At 40.3% G+C, this 18,325-nt stretch overlaps 2 protein-coding genes across 4 annotated transcripts in view; one reads left to right on the top strand and one right to left on the bottom strand.

Annotated features, from left to right (window-relative positions):
• ANAPC5 (anaphase promoting complex subunit 5) overlaps positions 1-8,043 on the bottom strand; it is a 32,716-nt gene extending 24,673 nt beyond the window's left edge. Inside the window, exons 1-4 of one of the 2 annotated variants that reach the window (XM_039879389.1) lie at positions 7,733-8,043; positions 5,069-5,148; positions 4,261-4,370; positions 3,249-3,441 (exon numbers count right to left, since the gene is read on the bottom strand). In XM_039879389.1, coding sequence (XP_039735323.1) covers positions 3,249-3,441; positions 4,261-4,370; positions 5,069-5,148; positions 7,733-7,939 — 590 coding nt within the window. In that variant the 5' untranslated portion in view covers positions 7,940-8,043. The remainder of the gene's footprint in view (positions 1-3,248; positions 3,442-4,260; positions 4,371-5,068; positions 5,149-7,732) is intronic. The other variant, XM_039879390.1, reaches the window with a different exon arrangement.
• Positions 8,044-8,141: 98 nt separating this feature from the next.
• RNF34 (ring finger protein 34) overlaps positions 8,142-18,325 on the top strand; it is a 32,894-nt gene continuing 22,710 nt past the window's right edge. For both annotated transcript variants that reach the window (XM_039879396.1, XM_039879393.1), the window contains exons 1-2: positions 8,142-8,256; positions 8,485-8,569. The gene's annotated coding sequence lies outside the window, so the exon portion shown is untranslated. The remainder of the gene's footprint in view (positions 8,257-8,484; positions 8,570-18,325) is intronic.

Raw genomic sequence — 18,325 nt, 5'->3', positions numbered from 1 at the left:
GTGTGCTCACTCTGGCAACTCTTCTCAGGGCAGCTGCCTTCATCACCCAGCTCCCAGTCTTAGAGAGGCCGTCCCTAGCAGCACCCCAGTTGCTCTCTATCCTTGGGTCTCATTTTCTCTTTATTGCACTGACTCCCTGAAATCACACTACTTATTTAGTTACCTCTCTATTATCTGAGAGATAACCCCACATAACCCGACGAGGAAAGAGACTCTGCCCTCTTCTCTGACAGCGTAGCACCTAACATCGTGCCTGGCACACAGGAAACACTCAATAAGACAAATATATCTATCGGATATATTTAATGTTTTGGGGAGATTTATATTAAATCACTGGCAAGTGAAGAAATATCAGAGAATTTCTACTTTTGTTGGGTCCTTTTAGAAGCACAGAGATGTAGTTCCAGCAGCTTGCAGACTAGCAGCCTCCACAGCACCCACACGTGGTGTAACCCTATGAGCCTGACGTGTCACCACAGGACGCACAGCTGCCCCTTAGCAGCAAGGAGCAAACAAAACTGAAGCTGAGTTTCAGTTTGCACTTTCTTACGTAATTGGATTTTTAAACACACCTGCTAAGCATTTGTTGACTGAATATTTATTCCCTCTCTTCCAAATTAATAGTTGGATTCCCATTTTCAAATAGGAATAATTTCATTGTAAGATGGGAGATTTGCAAGCTATGTAATATTATTTTCGCCTTTAATATTTTAATAAAAATTCTAGGAAAAAAATTGAAAGGGCGAAAGTGAGCAGCTTCTCAAAATGCAATAAAACATCAGAAAAGATCACAAAAAGAAAAACGTGAAATTTTCCTTTTTAAAAGAATGAAGAAATATATGTAAATACATCTTGTAAAATAAAAAATATCCCATAACAAGTAAAATAATTTCTTTCTGGACAAAGAATTATACTATTTAATTGAAATAACATTTAAATAATATATTTCTTTCATTTCGGTGATGAAATACAGTCTACTACGTGTGCACTATTTTCTGAAACCATATACCTTAACACACAAATGGATTACACATAAATGAATTCTTAGAATAGGATAGAAACAAAAAGATGCAGTTAGACCTAATTAAATCAGATTAATTTAGGAGAAAGCCAAACCATAATAATAAAAACGTGAATTTAACTTTTCGGAATAAGTGACATTCTGCAATTTTAAGCACATAAAGTAGCTAGTACAAGGACTGCTGCCTGGAAGCCTTCCTTAGGGGACTTAACCGAAGGAGAAATTAGAGAACAATCGTGAATGTTTGTTGAATGTTTACTGCATGGGGAAACCGAAGCACAGAGAGGGTGAGTAACTGGCCCAAGGTCTCACAAGGAATAAGGGAAGAAGCCAGAATTCAAATCCAGGGGTCTGACTCCAGAGCCAGACCCTTTAACCCGCACTGCACTGCCTTTCCAAGAGACAAGAAGCATTTGGAAGCAACTCGAAGCGAGTGAGCTTCTGGAAGTAGTTAGTGGTACTATAATCTTGTTCTGAGTATGCGCTGAACAAATCACGTAGCAGTACAAACACCACTCCTAGGAACGCATTCTCTACACACAGTGGCTCTCCACCTTCCGAGGGGCTTGGCCAGCCTGCTAAGGGCGGGTCGGGCTGACTTAAATCAGAGCCCTGAGCACACCGGATTGCAACTGTTCATGTGACAACCTTCCTCACCATACTGTCGGCTCCTTTAGATATGGGGAAACACACACACACACACACACACATGTTTTTCACTCCAAGTACAAGTAGTTTATTTGGGAGGTGATCCCAGGCAACAACTGGGGAGTGAAGTGAGACAGCGAAAGGAAGGAAATCAATGAAAAGTGTGTCATGGGGTCAGTTACCAGTGTGGGCTGATAGACCATAAATTTTGATCTCCTGCATTTCTTCCTCTGACACATATTTACAGGCACGTTCTATGATTCAGACACTGTACCAAGCGCTGGGGAAAATGTGAAACAAGACAGAAAGGGTCTTAGCTCTGACGGAGTGCAAAGGCAGAGGACACAGATACAAACAAGCAAGCAAACGTAAAAAGTTACTTATTGATGAAAGCCATGAAGAAAATAAAGAAGCTGAAAATATTTAGGATGGAGGTTCCTTCAGATATGTGGTTAGGGAAGGCCTGTGTGAGGACATGGGCGTGAGATCTGAACGGCGAAAGGGAACAAGCCAGGTGAGAAGCCAGGGAAGCGCATGGCAGGCTGCCTGAGGCAGAAATCAGCTTGGGAGACTCAAGAACTGAAAGCAAGCCGAGTAGTGAGGCTGCTGAGAGCGAAGGGAGAGTAAGGAGAAAAGGCGGGGAGGGTGACAGGGCTATGCAGACCATGCAGGCACCAGGCCGTGGTCGGCCTGGATTTCTGTCTGAATTGCAAGGTCAGTGAGGGTTTGGGGCAGAAGAGTGCCATGGTGTGATTTATATCTGCAGAGGTTCCCACGAGGCTCCCTACAGATTGTCGGGAGACAAGAGTTGAGGCAAGGAGACCAGTTAGGACACTAGAGGTCATCCAGGAAAGAGTCAGGGGGTGGCAGGGGCCATGGGGAGAAGTGAACTAATCCCGGACGCACTGTGGAGGAAGGACTGCCTGGACCGGCTGGAGGACTGGCTACCGTCAGGGCAGAGGGGAGGCGGGAGCAAGGCCACTCCTGGGGTTCGCGCCTGAACGACCAGGTGGGCAGCAGCACCACATCCCCAGGGCACTGAATTAATCAATTGTTAATTTAATTTACTCAGAAGTCCTGAACACTACCAGTCAGGGTCCCAGCAGAAAGCAAATGGCACGTTCAAATGGGGTAACCTGAAAAGAGTTTACTAAAGGACCACTTACAGAAATAGGGGCAGGGGACAGAGAAACCATAAGGGACAATACAGTGCCTGAGGCTGGTAAGAGTGAGGCACCTTACACACCGGGCCCGGGACATCTTCCTAGTTACTGGACCCCAGAGGATTACAGAGAGGGCCACCTGATAGAAGCTGTGGCCTTAAAGTCGGCCCACCAGTGAATCAGTGCCCTGACACAGTCCTCCCTGGACCCCTGGATTTCCCACCAGTGCATCCCACTCAGAAGTCAGGGGGCCAGGAGCCCAATGATGTAGCCCCATCTGGGTCATCTTCCTGGATCTGCAGGGGCAGGAAGATGCCGGCCAGCCGGCACAAGAACTCTGAACGAATGGGGATTTACCGCATCCGTAATTGTGCTATTTCGCAAGAGGGGATCCCTGTCAGAAAAACCCAGGTTACCTTATAGATACATCAAGTTCTTCTTTTTCCATTTTTCTTTCGCCCTCTTCTCTGCCGGTCAGTTCCATATCAGCGTCCTCCACTGGCTTTTTCTCACCATTTTGGAAGTACTGTTGAAGGGCAGTGTATAGTTTAAACACCTGACTGAAAGAAAGCTTACTGTAGGCCAAGATCATGTGACGCAGAAATAAACCTACAAAATAAGACACAGACAAGGCGAAGGCATTAAATGAAATCAGGCTACACAAATTTGATGACTGTTGCAATTCTTCCTTCAAAAGAATCAAAAAGAGACATTTGCAGTTGCTATTCCCTCTGCCTAGAATGTTCTTCTCCCATCCTTTACAAATCTGGTTTCTTCTTATTCAGGACTCAGTCCTCCCACCCACACTCCACCATCTTTATCCACCCAACATATTTTTTCATGGCTGTTATAACTATCTGAAATTATCTTTTACCATCCTATCAGAATGTAATCTCCATAAAAAGAAGATCCATGTCTATTTTGTAAGTCCATATTCTGGTACATAAGAGATTAATAAATAACGTGTCGAATTACAAAGGCTAGCAGACAAAAAAGCCAGATGGATGAAGCAGAAATATAAAGCTAATAGAAAGGCATCAAGATATTTCATGTAACCCCTCACCTTATAAACTATATCAATAACACATTCTGACCTATCTCTCTTTCTAAAAGTTTAGCTGGTGACCCTGACTTAAAATTGTACAATGCAGAGAAGTGATCCAGAGGACTGTAAGAAAGAGCTGAGAAACTCCAAAAAGCCCCCTGGACCAGGCTTATTCCTTGACTATTATAGACAAAACAGGAGATGTTTTTCCATTAGACAATTATTTAAACATAGATCAAAATGGCAAGGCAATATATACAAACTAAAACATGTCTAACACCCCCACTGTGTTTGTTCAGATATAAGAGTAATGACAGATGTGATTTAGAAAGCTGCTCATTTCAATGAAAATATTCTCTGCTCTCCTTGGAAGAGCTTCATACCTACTACACTTGTTTTGTGAACCTCTGGTTCAGTTCCAGAAAAAGAATCTGAAAGGTCATCAAAAAATTGTTCCATATCCTTCAATTCGCCTTCGGCCATCAGTTTGATTCTGAATGAGAAAATTGAAGTACGTATTTTAGCATGGCCCTTTGAACATCTTCCCAGATTTCACATTCCACAATTATCAAAACAAAGATATTTTAAAAGCAATGCAGAGATTCATATGAGATGGTGGCACATAAAACAAACTTGATAATCTATAATGTCACTCCCATATTCTGAAAAGTATCATCGCTGATGTTTTCTTGATCATAAAATTTGTCAAAGTAACACATCGCAGTAAAAACAGAATTCTCTGCAACAGCTAAAAAGAGATAGATCCAGACAGAAAAATACATTTTAAAGCAGTATGTTTAATATTAACTATTTTTCCAAAAAAAAAAAGAAAAATTAAAGTACTTAGGAAAACAATCTAGAATAAAGCTACGTTTTAATTATGTGCCCTTTTCTAACTTTCATCTATTTTGACATCTTTTCATATATACAGAAAATGAACTGACGTGGTTCCATAGTGTAGCAGTTAGCACGTCTGCTTTACACACAGAAGGTCCCAGGTACACGCCCCAGTGGAGCCACGGTCCATGGTCCATGGCCATGCCACCCTGAACAAGCTCAATGTCTGATCTTGGAAGTTAAGCAGGGTCAGGCTTGGTTAGTAGTACTTGGATGGGAGACCACCTAGGAAGACCAGGTGCTGTAGGCATAAATAATAATAAAATTAACAACAACAAAAAAAATGAACTTTACCTGATCTGTACTGAATTTGCTAGCTGAGGACAAGATTCTTCGATTAACTTGTATAGTTTTGACAGTGTAATATCTGGGCCCTGGGTAAAGAAGAAAGGGAGGTTATGGGTAAATTTTAAAGAGCTGTAGAATGATAAACAGCTGCAAACATGAATTCACTTATCAACGTCTGCTTTAACAATGACTCAAACATTAAATCTCAAATCAGGAAGGGGGAAAAAACCTATCCATCTAAAATGCTAAAGTAATACCAGACATTCACATAGCATTCTTGTTTAGTCAGTGGAATGGCTTAAAATGGGGGAAAAAAGCATAGGATCTGTAGTCCAAAGATCTACCATTCCCTCCTCCTTAGTTTTGTAATCGCAGGGAAGTTGTAGCCTCCCCGAGCCCTATGTCAGTAAAATGGAGATGATAATCATCGTCCTCGGTTGTGGCAAAGATGAAGATACTGTAAAGTGCTCTGCAAACTGGAAAAACTACACAAACACAGGTTTCCCATTTTCATTAATGTAATCTCATTTAACTTTTCCCCAAACCTTGTAAGGTAGGCAGACATACTGTGTACCCAAGTTCAACTAAGGTACCGTTAGAGAGAGAGTATGCAACCTCAGTTATCAAGAAGACTACAATCTAATTGAGATTTAAACTAAAAACAATTTTTTTTTGGAGAATAAGTTGACAGTATATATGCCATATTTCAATATAGATAACCAGCAATTACACTCCTACGGAAGGTATGTTCAGTATGCATTGATTGAAATAAACAAAAACTGAAAAGAACCTATGTCCATCAATAATTAATTTATAATAAATTATAAATTTTAATATTAAAATTATGATTCTTTTCTGTGGAATACAATGCAGCCATTAAAAAGAATGAAACAGATCTAGTCACATGTGCTGACATGGAAAGATCTCCAAGACTTGTTAAATGAAAGAAACAAGCTGCAGGACAGAAGTAGCAATTGTGCAAAAAAAAAAAAAAAAAAATTTAAGCAAAGTTAAAAGGATACTTATAATCAGATGCATCTACCTATTTATATACACATACATATAGCCAAAGGTCCAGAAAGATCCATTCTTAACTGTTACTCAATAGTTAAGTGAATGAATGTTAACAGTGATAATCTCAAAAGGGAAAAGATTAGAGGGCATGAAGAACCATAAGCTTTCACTCATCAATTTTAGTATCATCTGAAGTTTCTAATTTTTGAAGCCAACTAATAAGTAAAGCGGTTGGGATCTGATTGGGACCTTACTAGACGAATTCTACATACACTTTGATTAAAACTATATAGTAGTTAGCCAGGTAAAGAACCAGAAAAGAGAATTCAAGACAGAAAAAAACAGCATGAGCAAAGGCAGAAAGGTGTGTGTTAAGACACCAGAATTACTGCTTTCTTTCTTCTATTTACCAAATTTTTTCGTATTATGACTTTTATTTGACTAATGAGGAAAATGCAATTATAATAATAATAATGAAGAAAGTACTGGGAGCTACAAATTATAGAGAACCCACTCCTTTTATTTAACTAAGTGGGAAGACACTTAACTTCTGTGTCCTCAGTACCCCTACTCTCCCAAACAAACACAGGTGATGAATTTAAAAAGCCCTTTATGAACAATATTGACTTGCAAGAATGCAACTCATGGATTCTAATTTTATTAGATTTATCTCTTCAGATACTATAATTTGAGGGCCCAGGACCTCAGATCGTTGTTTCTGCCACCACTGTTCCTTTAAAGACAGTTGCTCATTCTTCAAGCTCCAGCTTAACACTGGGCTTACTCTTAGAAGTCTTCCCCATTCACCACAAAAAGGTGTGCCCCATTTCGCTAGTTCCACATATTTATTTAAAGACTATACTGGGCTCCCCGGAAACAAGAATGAACAAAAACAGGATAAAACTCTGCCCTCAGGGATTATAGCCTAGTGAGGGAGAGATGTCAGTCATATAATCACACAATAAATGGAAAAACAACTGATATAAGGAAAGGTACACCACCTAGAAAATAAAATGAAAACAGTTAACACTGAGCATTTACTATGTGCCACACACTGTAAAGAGCTTCCCATGAATCTTCTAATTTAATACAGCCACCCCACGACACATTTTTTATTAATGTTCCCATTTTATAGAAACCAGAGACCCAAATAGGCTAGGGAACTTGCCTGAGTAGCATTGCTAGTAAGTGGTAGAGCTACAACCTGAGTCTGCAAAATGGAAGAAAACATGTAAAATGCTTAGCACACAGTAAGTGTTCAATCGATGTTCGCTGTTAGTTTTATGCCATTATTATTACTTATTAAGGTCCTTTAGGATACGGAGCCTGTATGATTCATCCGTCTCCAATGTGTAGCCCTATTTTACAGAAGACGGAGGGTCTGAGAAAGTAAGTCTTCCATCAGTCAGTCACTCAGCTCACAAATGAGAGCCAGATAAGAGCCTGCAAAAAAAAAAGTATATAAAGCGCCTGGTTCATCGTAAGCATTCATTACGTGTTAGCTGGCTGTATTAACTATATTTATGTGCAGCCCTCCAGGACTGAAAAGGTAATCTAATGAACTCCTATAGCCCCAAGCCCACGTAGATGTCCGGAACAAAGTAGGTGCTCAGTAAAGGTTTGCTGAAAGAGCGGGAGCCGGCGGGGGCCCCTCACCTGCAGCAGTGGCAGGAGCAGCTGGTTGAGCCTCCGCCGCTCCATGAGGCTGACCGCAGCCTCGCCCGTGCGGCCCATCTCGTTCAGCAGCACCAGCACCGCGATCTTATACGGCGTCACCCAGTCCTTGATGCCGAACACGTTGGCGTGCACCACCCCATTGGTCATCATCGGGTTGAAGTAGAGGCTCTCGTGGACGCTGGCCATGGCGCCCCGAGACTAAACCCAGGGTCCCGGAGGCCACTAACGCTCAAGTTCCGGCGCAGGGAACATCACGACTTGCTCTACGTCCGGCCCGCCGACACCGTATCCCAGGAAACGGACTTCGCGCTCGCGGTATGCCGTCGGCCAATCAGAGAAGCAGAGCAAAGCACATGGGAGGGCTACAGCCAATCAGAATATCCAGGAGTGCTGCGTGTTGGAGGCGGGGCGACAAAGGCGCTGCACCTAAAAACTGAGTCCCTACAAAAACACTTACGAAAGGAGAGACGTTCCCGAGCGAGTTTAACTAGCATGGAATGAAAGTGAGTCCACGGTTGGGGGCCGGGGCTGAACGACTTGGGGGCTGCTATTTGTTCATTTAATTTGAAAACAATTAAAATTGAATTTTAAAAAAGATTGTGTTTAAAAGCAGCGAAATTAAATTTGCACCTTTAATTTTGTATTTGCTTTCATTATGTTAATATTTAAACTCAGAGTTTGGATTTTCATTTACCTCTTTTAAGACGTGAATAAACATTTTTTTCCCTCAGATTTCACAAATGCCATTTGGAGACAGCCAGGTCAGGTTGCAAATGCCTTTGTATCCTTACGTGAAATAGAAGATACCTCAGTGTGGTGAGTCTCTGTTGCCTTTCTAATAAACTACAAAGTCCGTAGTCTGGCATTCATAGCCATCCATAATCAGTCGCCAGACGATATTTCAAAAAGATTTTTAACAACTCTCATTCATTTGTACCTCTCTCAAGACACTTCTCTGTAGCCTGAATTATATTAATAATGATTTGCTTTCCGTACTAGACTGTATGAAAGAAACCATCTACACGCACGCATACACTGTGCCTAGAGCCTTTTTGTTGTTTCAATCACTGTTCAATGAATAATGAATGACTATGTGGTTTTTTAGTTCACAAAAACAAACAAGGAGGCAGATACATATAGACTACATAACTGTGCCAGAAAAGAAGGCATTGATAGCTTGGAATAAAAGGCCTAACCTTCATATCTTGAGAACTCTGTACATTTTAAACATACAATTACATATATTTTAGACATACGACTTGGTATATTTTAGCACATACAATTCTTATGTAACTGTCTTTTATTTGTAAAAGGGGAAACTGGCTTTTTGCAGGAAATTTAATACTTCTTTCTTTGCCTCACTTTATACTTGTACTTCCCCCCTTTTTAATGAAAAACCATACTTAAAATTTCACAGCTCTTTGATGATCTTTTTGCATAGTGGGTATAGCACAAAAAAGGTTTGGCAAAGGGTATTTGTGGAATAAACTTCTAGTCAACTTTGAAATCCTGAATAGAAACACTTTACTGACTATAAAGAGAAAAGTATTTTTTATAAAATCCTAAATAACAATTTTACTCTAAATTGGTAAGGATTTCAAGTCATTCATTCATTTATTGAATAAATATATGACGAGCTCCTACTGTGTTCAATGCCCTGTTCTAGGTGCTGGAAATAAAATGGAGTGAACTTCTAGACCAGAAGTTGCAAACTGATGACCTCTGAACCAAATGTGGCCCATTTGATGTGTTATATTTACTTTGCATAGTGTTTGCCAACATTTAACAATTGAGAAATTTCAGCTCCTCCCCCCCCCAAATCTATATTTCCAGCTTCACTTAAAAAATTAGAAAATTTGGCAACATGGTTTATTCCTTCGTAGTAATAATTGACTGGCTATAAGTAGCAAGAGCCAGTTTTATTCAGGGCATGACATCCCCAGATCACTGCAGTTGTGGCCATTCATCACTCTTAAAAGGCAGCGCGTGTCACCCATTTATTTTGCTTTACCCACTCACCCAGCATTTGAGTTAGAAACTCCTGTGTTAGACCCTTCCATTTATATATATCTGATTTTAAGAACATGACTAAATATTATCAAAATCCTGAAGTCATTTGAATTCTTAGGGTGTTACTGCTTAGAGATTATGTGACTGTTTCCATAGCACTTTGTTCAAACCTCGTTTATTACGTGTATGATTTTATATCAGTGACTTAGAGAAGTAGCTACCTCCTCAGATGGACTGTGAGTGCCTTAAGGGCAGGAACCAGGTTTTGTTTTTTTTAGTCTTTGCAGCATTAATTTCTTTCTTTCTTTTTTTTTTCCTGCTGCTTTGGGGTGAAATGCTCAAAAAATATCAATTAAGTCCATGTGGTCTAGTGTGTCATTTAAGGCTGCTGTTTCCTTGTTGATTTTCTGTCTGGAAGATCTGTCCATTGGCGTTGATGGGATGTTAAAGTCCCCTACTATGTCTGTATGACAGTCGATCTCTTCCTTTATGTTGGTCAGTATTTACATATTTAGATGCTCCTCTGTTGGGTACATAAGTGTTTACTAGGGTTATGTCCTCTTGTGAATTGATCCCTTTATCATGTAATGTCCTTCTTTGTCTCTTAGGATAGCCTTTGTTTTAAAGTCTGTTTTGTCTGATATAAGTATGGCTACCCCAGCTTTTTTTTTTTTCATTTCTGTTTGCATGAAATATCTTTTTCCATACCTTTACTTTCAGTCTGTGTGTCTTTTGATTCGAAGTGTATCTCTTGTAGACAGCATATGTATGGGTCTTGTTTTCTTATCCATTCAGCTACCCTATGTCTTTTGATTGGAGAATTTAATCCATTTACATTTAAAGTGATTATTGATGGGTACATAGTTATTGCCATTTTATTATTCATATTTTTGATTTTTTTCTTCTTCTTAATGAGGTCCCTTTAATATTTCTTGTAATGGTTTGGTGTTGGTAAACTCCTTTAGCTTTTTCTTGTCTGGGAAGCTCTTTATGTGTCCTTTGATTCTAAATGATAGCTTTGCTGGGTAGAGTAGTCTTGGTTGTAGGTCCTTGCTTTTCATCACTTTGAATATTTCATGCCAGTCCCTTCTGGCCTGTGAAGCTGCTGTCAAGAAATCAGCTGACAGTGTTATGGGAGTTCCCTTGTAAGTAACTAGCTGCCTTTCTCTTACTGCTTCTAGGATTCTTTCCTTGTCTTTAACCTTTGGCATTTTGCAGCCTTAATTTCTGACCCAAGTTCCTGGCATCTGGTATGTACTCAATTATTGCCAAGATTTCTTTGTCAGCTGTGTTTCAAATCCTTAAAATTCACTCCACAAATATTTTCGAGTACCTATGCCAGATATTGTGCCAAGTCCTAGAGTTAATATATTAACAGCAGTTAATATACAAACTACTTATTTGACCTCATAGAGAAAAAAAGGTAGCATAAAACACAAGTCAAAAATCCCTTCGAAGAATCAGCCTATCTCCAAGAGACTAAGAAGGACCTGCTCTTATAAACATATGGTTGGCCTCTCCTACTTTTAACGGTGAAAACTTAATGCTGATCTCCTTCACCTTTTACATTTCAAATCAGCCCTCCAAGCCAATAAAAGAGCAGGGATTTATAACGTTTACTGGACTTCGGTTTATTTATTTTGTCCTCCCCACAAATGTGTCGTCTTTAATTTGAGCAAAGTTACAGAACATGCTCCTCTGAATATAGGGATGGGCATATGGCCCTAGGAGAGCCAATCAGATCCTTCTCTGGGATTGCTATATACACTTTAGAGAAAGAAGAGCCATCTTTCTCTAAAGATTTTTAGGCAAGGCTGTCGATGCCTATTCCCTACTGTCAGAGAAAGACTACCTGTAGGAAGAGAGAACAAGGCCAATTTGCAAAGAAAAACAGAATCCAGCAGAACTGAGGTTGGAAAGAGAGAGAAATAGACAGCTCTGGTCCATTGAGTTCTGTTTCTATCTTGAGACCGTAGTTTTTGTAGCTTTTTCTTCGGCTGTATTGGCTTGCCTAGCACATAATTCCGCAACCACAGCAATTAGCAAATACTTATTGGTTTAGTTTCAGGTTTTGTTTTGTTTTTTGCTTTTTGCTTTAGCCTGATCAAGGTTTTGGCTCTTGTAACCAAAGTCATCTTTATTAATATATAATTGAAAGCACTGAAAGCAGTTCATCCTGCCAGAACAGTTTAATCCCCAGAAAGATCTTCAGGCTCCTTGATTGTTCTTATATGAGCCTTTATCTCATCTTATGTTTTATTCAGCGACTGACCCCTTTCTCCCCAGTCACCAAGTACTCTCCTGCCCATCAGAAAAGATGATTCACATATAGTCATGATTGATGAAACAAGAAGAAAGTTGAGAGTCAGAACCCCCAGGTTCTAGTCTTGTCCTTGTAACTAACTAGCTCTGTGGTTCACTCTGTGAACCACTTCGTCGTCCCTGGAACTTGAGTCAGTCGCATTAACAAAGAAAGTTTGGGGTTGGATGACGTGTTAAGTCCTCTGCAGTAACAACTCCAATGAGTTGTTACTCTTTATTTTCATTCAAACAATTTTTAATGGTGGTAAGTAACACAAAACATAAAAATTGACCATTTTAACCACTTGAAGTGTACAGTTCAGTGGCGTTAAGTACATTTACAACGATGTGCAACATTCATTACTATCTAGTGCCGGAACTTTTTCATCACCCCAAAAAGAAAACATATGCGTTAGCGATAACTCTCCATTCATCATATGATGGTACTACACGGTATTAGTGAGGTTTGGAGAAACTGGCAGTTTCACATACTCCTGGAAGGAATATAAGTTGGTAGAGCCCTTAGTAGAAAAGAGAAGCCACTCTAAATGTTTCAAACAGAGGGGACCTTGTACAGACAGTTGGCTCTACAGGCGATAAAAAATCTGAGACGCCAACCAGGAGATAGAAATTAGCAATAACAAGAAGATGTTACCATTCCCAGGACAGAAGGGACCAGGAAAAGAGGTGGTTACCAGAGCCCAGGAGCCTCTGGGTGGGAGCTGGAGCTGTGGGCAAATGCAGCCACTGCAGGAAAATGTTGCCTGAGGTATAGAGAGAGGGCAAGAAATACCATGGCTCTTTCCCTTTCTCCCACCCTCCAGTCACCCTCCAGAGTCAATTATTAGTTCAGCCCAGCTGGTTGACTCAGATGCTGGGAAAGGAAGCCTTCGAGCATCACCACTATCTAATTCCAGAACGTTTTAATGACTCCCCCAAAAAACCGCATACCCATTAGCAGTGACTCCCCATTGCCCCTGCCCCCAGACCCCGGCAACTACTAATATTCTTTCTGTCTCTATAGATTTTCATATTCTGGACACTTTATGTAAGTGGAATCATACAGCATGTGGCCTTTAGTGTTCACTTTTTTTATTCGCATGATGTGTCCCAGATGTGTCCACATTATAGCATGTCAGTGCTTCATTTTTTCTCATAGCTGAATATATTCCATCGTATGGGTAGACTATGTTTTGGTCACCTGTTCGTCTGTCAGTGGACTTTTGGGTTGTTTCCACCTTTTGGCGATTATGAATCATGCTGCTGTGAACATTCACACACATATTTTGTGTAGACATATGTTTTCGGGTCTCTTGGGTATATATGTACCTCTGAGTAGAATTTCTGGGTCAGGTGGTAACTCTGTTTCACTTTTTGAGGAACCGCCAGGCTCTTTTCCACCATTTCACATTTCCACCAGCAATGAATGAAGGTGGCCTCTACATTTTAATGAAGATCAGGAGACCAGCTTGCTATTTAATCAGGAATTGTGATTAGCAGTGTCATGATTATGAAAGAACTGAATAATTATCAAAGATGTTTAAGTTATTCCGAGGAATGGATGACTGTAGCCATGATTTTATGTATCTCTGAACACTACACCCTAAGCAGAATTGTGCCCAGTAGAACCATTTTTCCCCATTGCTCATTAGACAGTAGCTCACCAGCAGCTCAGTGCTGACACATCATCTGCAGCTCCCAGGACAGATGGGAAAGCCAACAGGGTTACAGAATGCATGCTTTACCTGCTGATCAGATCCACAGCTTCTGAAAATGACAAATCCTAACTTTGATTGCTGTGCAATCCTAAGACATCATGTTCGAGGAAATAGATAATTGCTCTGATGGCTCTGAATGAGAGAAATATATAATGTGTAAGCCAGGTCTCCTGTGTGCATGTATAAACGCTCTCTTTTGATAATCCCAGAAAATCCAGCTGAGAGGGGAGAAAATACCTCCTATTGAATAAAATGAGCCCCGACTTTGAGAGAGTCATGCAGAGTCTCAGAGCTCAATCAATACAGAAAGTTCTGGGTAATTAACTGAGCTGCTGGGGAAACTTGATCTCTACTTTGACAAGCATCACTAAGTATTTCCAGACCCAAGGTAACAGTCCAGCTTCTCAAAGCTCACGAACTGAATTGACCTTGCTCCCAAGGGAAAGAAGCTCTCCGTGTTGTCTCTGGACCTCCTATTTTTTCCAAAGTAGATCTCGTTATCTGCAGCTGGAAGGATCAATAAACTAATTAATTGGGGCTGAGTTTATATTTCTGTTGTCAACAATCATTTGCTTGAACCTACTTTCCATTATCTTTAGTGCTGGTAAGCAAAAAATAATAAGCATTACGTAATTTTCCCAAGTATATGAGTGCATTTTATGCTCACCGTTTTCATTTCTTTGTGGATACCCTGACTCACTCTCAATACTTGACTTAATGGAAGTTTCTGGTAGAAGTATCTGCTTTCAGTAGTAGAAGCAGAAACTACATTTGCTCATTGATTTTCCTTCTTCGTGGGATGTTAATTCCTTGGTTTGTAAAAATTGCATACATGTCAATTTATAAGTTTCTGGACCAGTGATGCTTGTTGAACATCTAGTGCCAAATAGTGGTGATGTATAGTTCTCTGCTGCAGCAATAATGCTGTGTAACAACTACAAAATTTCGAAGGCATATCAAGAAGCCTGTTTGCTCACACATCGGGGACGGTGGGCTAGAGAGCTCTGTTAGTCTTGTTGGGGCTCCATCACAGATCTGAGAGCTGGCTCACTGGCTGATCTTGGATGGATGTCACCGGAGGCAACTAGAGTGGCTCTCTCCATGCGTCTCTCCTCTAGCAGGCTACCCTAGAGAATGTCCTGGTGGAGGCAGAGGTACAAGAGAGAAAGTTGAACAAGTGTGTCTTAGAGTCCTAAGCTCAGTGGTGGCACGCATCAGTATTTCTGCCACATGCTATTAGCTAAAACGTAAGGTCAGACCAGATCCAAGTGTCCGGAAATAGACTGTACAAGAGGAGCTGCAAGGTCACATGACAACAAGTGCGGATACAGGAAAAGGTAAAGAATTGGGGCCAAAAGTGCAATCTACTACAGGCAGTCCTTCCTCACGCCCTGTGTGGCCCATGCTTAAACCTTAGTTTATTTAGGCAACGGGAAGATTGGATCCAGGGGGAATAGATATTACTGATCTTTTTATGTTTTTAATCTCACCAGACAATTATATAAATAGATATATGGGCTGTCTCGGGTTGCTCAGGCTGCCATAACAAAATACTGTATGCATGGTGGCTTAAAAAACAGGAATTTATTTTCTCACAGTTCTGGAGGCTGGGAAGTGCAAGATCTAAGTGCAGTCCAGGCCAGTCTCTGGTGAGAGCTCTCTTCATGGCTTGCAGATGGCCACCTTGTCATTGTGTCCTCTTATGTCAGAAAGAGAGACAGAGAGCTCTCTTGTGTCTCTTCTTATAAGGACACTTATCCCATCATGGGGGCCCCACCCTCATGACCTCATCTAAACCTAATCACCTCCCAAAGGCTCATCTCCAAATACCATCACATTGGGGGTTAGGGCTTCAACATGTGAATTTAGGGTGTGGAGGGGACACAATTTAGTCCATAGCATGAAGTAACTAATAATTTTAGATTTAGGATCTTCATTTCTTTTTAATTATTTCTCCCAAAATATCTCTCACTTCATATTGGGACCAGCTATGAATAAAACTTTCTAATATTAGAAATCAAAGTCAGAACTTAACTTTGGAGCCTCAGAGATCAATCAGAACATATCCACAGTATTTCTTATTTAGTCTTCTAAAACATAGCTATTTCTACTCGAGTTCAGGATGTAAGATAGACTTGGTCTAAAGCTTCGCTTGATCTAAAGCTTAAGGGCTTGATTAACCAGTCCTTGTCAAGCCAGATCTGTTGGAAATTCAAAGTGGTTTCATGCTTCCCAGCCAAAGCATCGGAGGTCATCTTTCCCATAAGCATCTGGAACTTCCGAGCATTATTTATTCAATCTGAAAAATGGCATGCTTCTTTCATTCTATATTTTCAGGCTCTTAATGGCCTTGAACCACAAAAGCAGTTACATTGCCAGAGCACATCTCCCAAATCCTGTTCACTCGAAGTTCTTCAAATAGGTGTTTTATTCATTGTATTTATAGGAAAGAAAGAAAGAGAGGAAACTTCAAGATCTTAATTTGTGTCAATTAATGAGTAAAAGAATAGACATTTTTAAGAAGAGAGAAAGGTTTCCAAAAAGAAAGCCATTATCCGAGAGAAAAGACGAGATTAATTTGTTCAGAGAGGATGTTAAAGACAGGCTGAGACATTCGTGATCTGTTTGTGGCCTGGCTGCCTACCCCATCTGCACCTCCAGAGGTGCAGTCCCTGGAACAGGCATGCAAGCAAACTGTCGTTCAACCTAATCAGTATCTCACGACAAGAGCATTATTGATAAATCTTCGATCGGAAAAATGTTAATATCACTGTATGAGAATTTATGGAATAAAAACTGGATGTGGAGACTTTCACACCGAAACTCATTTCTTTTCTTAACTGCTTTATGTTTAGAGATGTTTCTGAGCAGCCTCTGCAGCACTTACGTATGACAGAGGAAACGTCTAGGAGGGTGACACAAAAATAACTGTGGCTGTTAATTCTTTATTCACCAGATCTTTCGTCATCATCTCGTATGTGCTGGGTACTTTAGCTAGACACTGGTAAAACTGCGGTGATTGACATACATTCAGTTCAGGCTGTCACCAAAGTCACAGTCTAGTTCAGACACAGACAAGCCATAAGTGGAGACAACCACAACGAGACTTGACTTCACACCACTAGGACAGCTGTAATCAAAAAGATGGACAATAACAAAGTTGGCAAGGTCGTGTAGAAATTGAAACTCTCATGCTTTACTGGCGAGAATGGAAACGTCTGGCAGTCGCTTAAAAAGCTAAACATAGAGTTACCATATGGCACAGCAATGTCGCTTTCTACCTCTATGGATTTTAGCTCCTCTGGTTATTTCCCATCCAGATGAAAGTGTTCTGGAACTAGATAATGGCGATGGTTGCCCAAAATTGTGAATGTACTAAATGCCACTGAACTGTATAATTTGAAATGGTTAACATGGTGAATTTTATGTTATGTGAATATTCCCACAAAAAAAATAAGGACATCTGCATCTTCTAGTGAAAGCTACTTGCTGGTGATCTCAAAATTAATTTGAGGTCTATAGGTTGAGGAAACTGAGGCCTCGAGGTCATTCAGCTCTTTGGTGGCAGAATAGGGCCCAGAGGCCTTATTTCCTAATCCTTACATTTCCTTACCTCAGCCAATGGGACAAAAACCAGTTTCAAACACAGCATTTTATTGGGTAGCAAGAAACCAGAGATCAAGATCTACACCTCAGTACCAGCGATCTGCTTGGGGAAACAGTATTGTCACACGAGTGCAAATGATCTAATGCAGAACCCTCTGTACAAAAAATGGAGTACAGTTACATGTCATTAACCAAGAGTCCATGAATCCTGCTTTTATTTGGACAATCAGCTCTGAGGAGTCTTCACTCATTGCATGGCAAACAATCCTAAGTAAATGAACCATGTATACCAGTCCACAGTACGTACCTCCTAACCGATTTGAAACATAACGCCTCTGCCCTTCAGAAATATCCATAGTGAGCTTACTGCTGTTAAGATCATGGTTTAGAGGCATGGGCCCTAGAATCAGACTGCCTGGATTTGAACCCAGCCCTACCACTGACCATCATGGGACTTTGGGCAAGTTACTTAATCCTCTATGCCTCAATTTTCTTGTTTATAAAATGGAAATAAAAATGGTACAAACCTCAGGGGTTATTATAAGCATTAAATAAGAAGATAGATGATAAGTCCTTAGACTAGTGCCTGGGACTTGGTAAACTATAACAAATGTTAGCAGTTACTATCATTGCATTATAAAAACTGGTAAGGCCGGTGATTTTTTTTTACCTATTCCAAGTCAGCCACTAGTTTTCCTGTTACCTCTAAAATGGAAACTGTAATAGCAGTCTCTCCTACTTCTGAGGCTGAGGATCAAAATAAATAATAAAGGCAAAGTGTTTTGAAAATGATAAAGCACTATATAGACATAAACTTGTTATTGAATGCAGGGGAAATTATATTTATCTAGTCATAAAATCAAATTTCCAAGAATTTCAATTTCCCTAAATTTTGTTTGGCCTATTCAGAGTTATTGCACTTACTCGAATGTGCTAA

The sequence above is a fragment of the Pteropus medius genome, unplaced genomic scaffold, assembly GCF_902729225.1.
Source record: "Pteropus medius unplaced genomic scaffold, Ma_sr-lr_union100, whole genome shotgun sequence".
NCBI classification, from domain to species: domain Eukaryota; kingdom Metazoa; phylum Chordata; class Mammalia; order Chiroptera; family Pteropodidae; genus Pteropus; species Pteropus medius.
The sequence above is the reverse complement of the archived record's forward strand: the minus strand, read 5'-3'. Positions and strand labels throughout refer to the sequence as shown.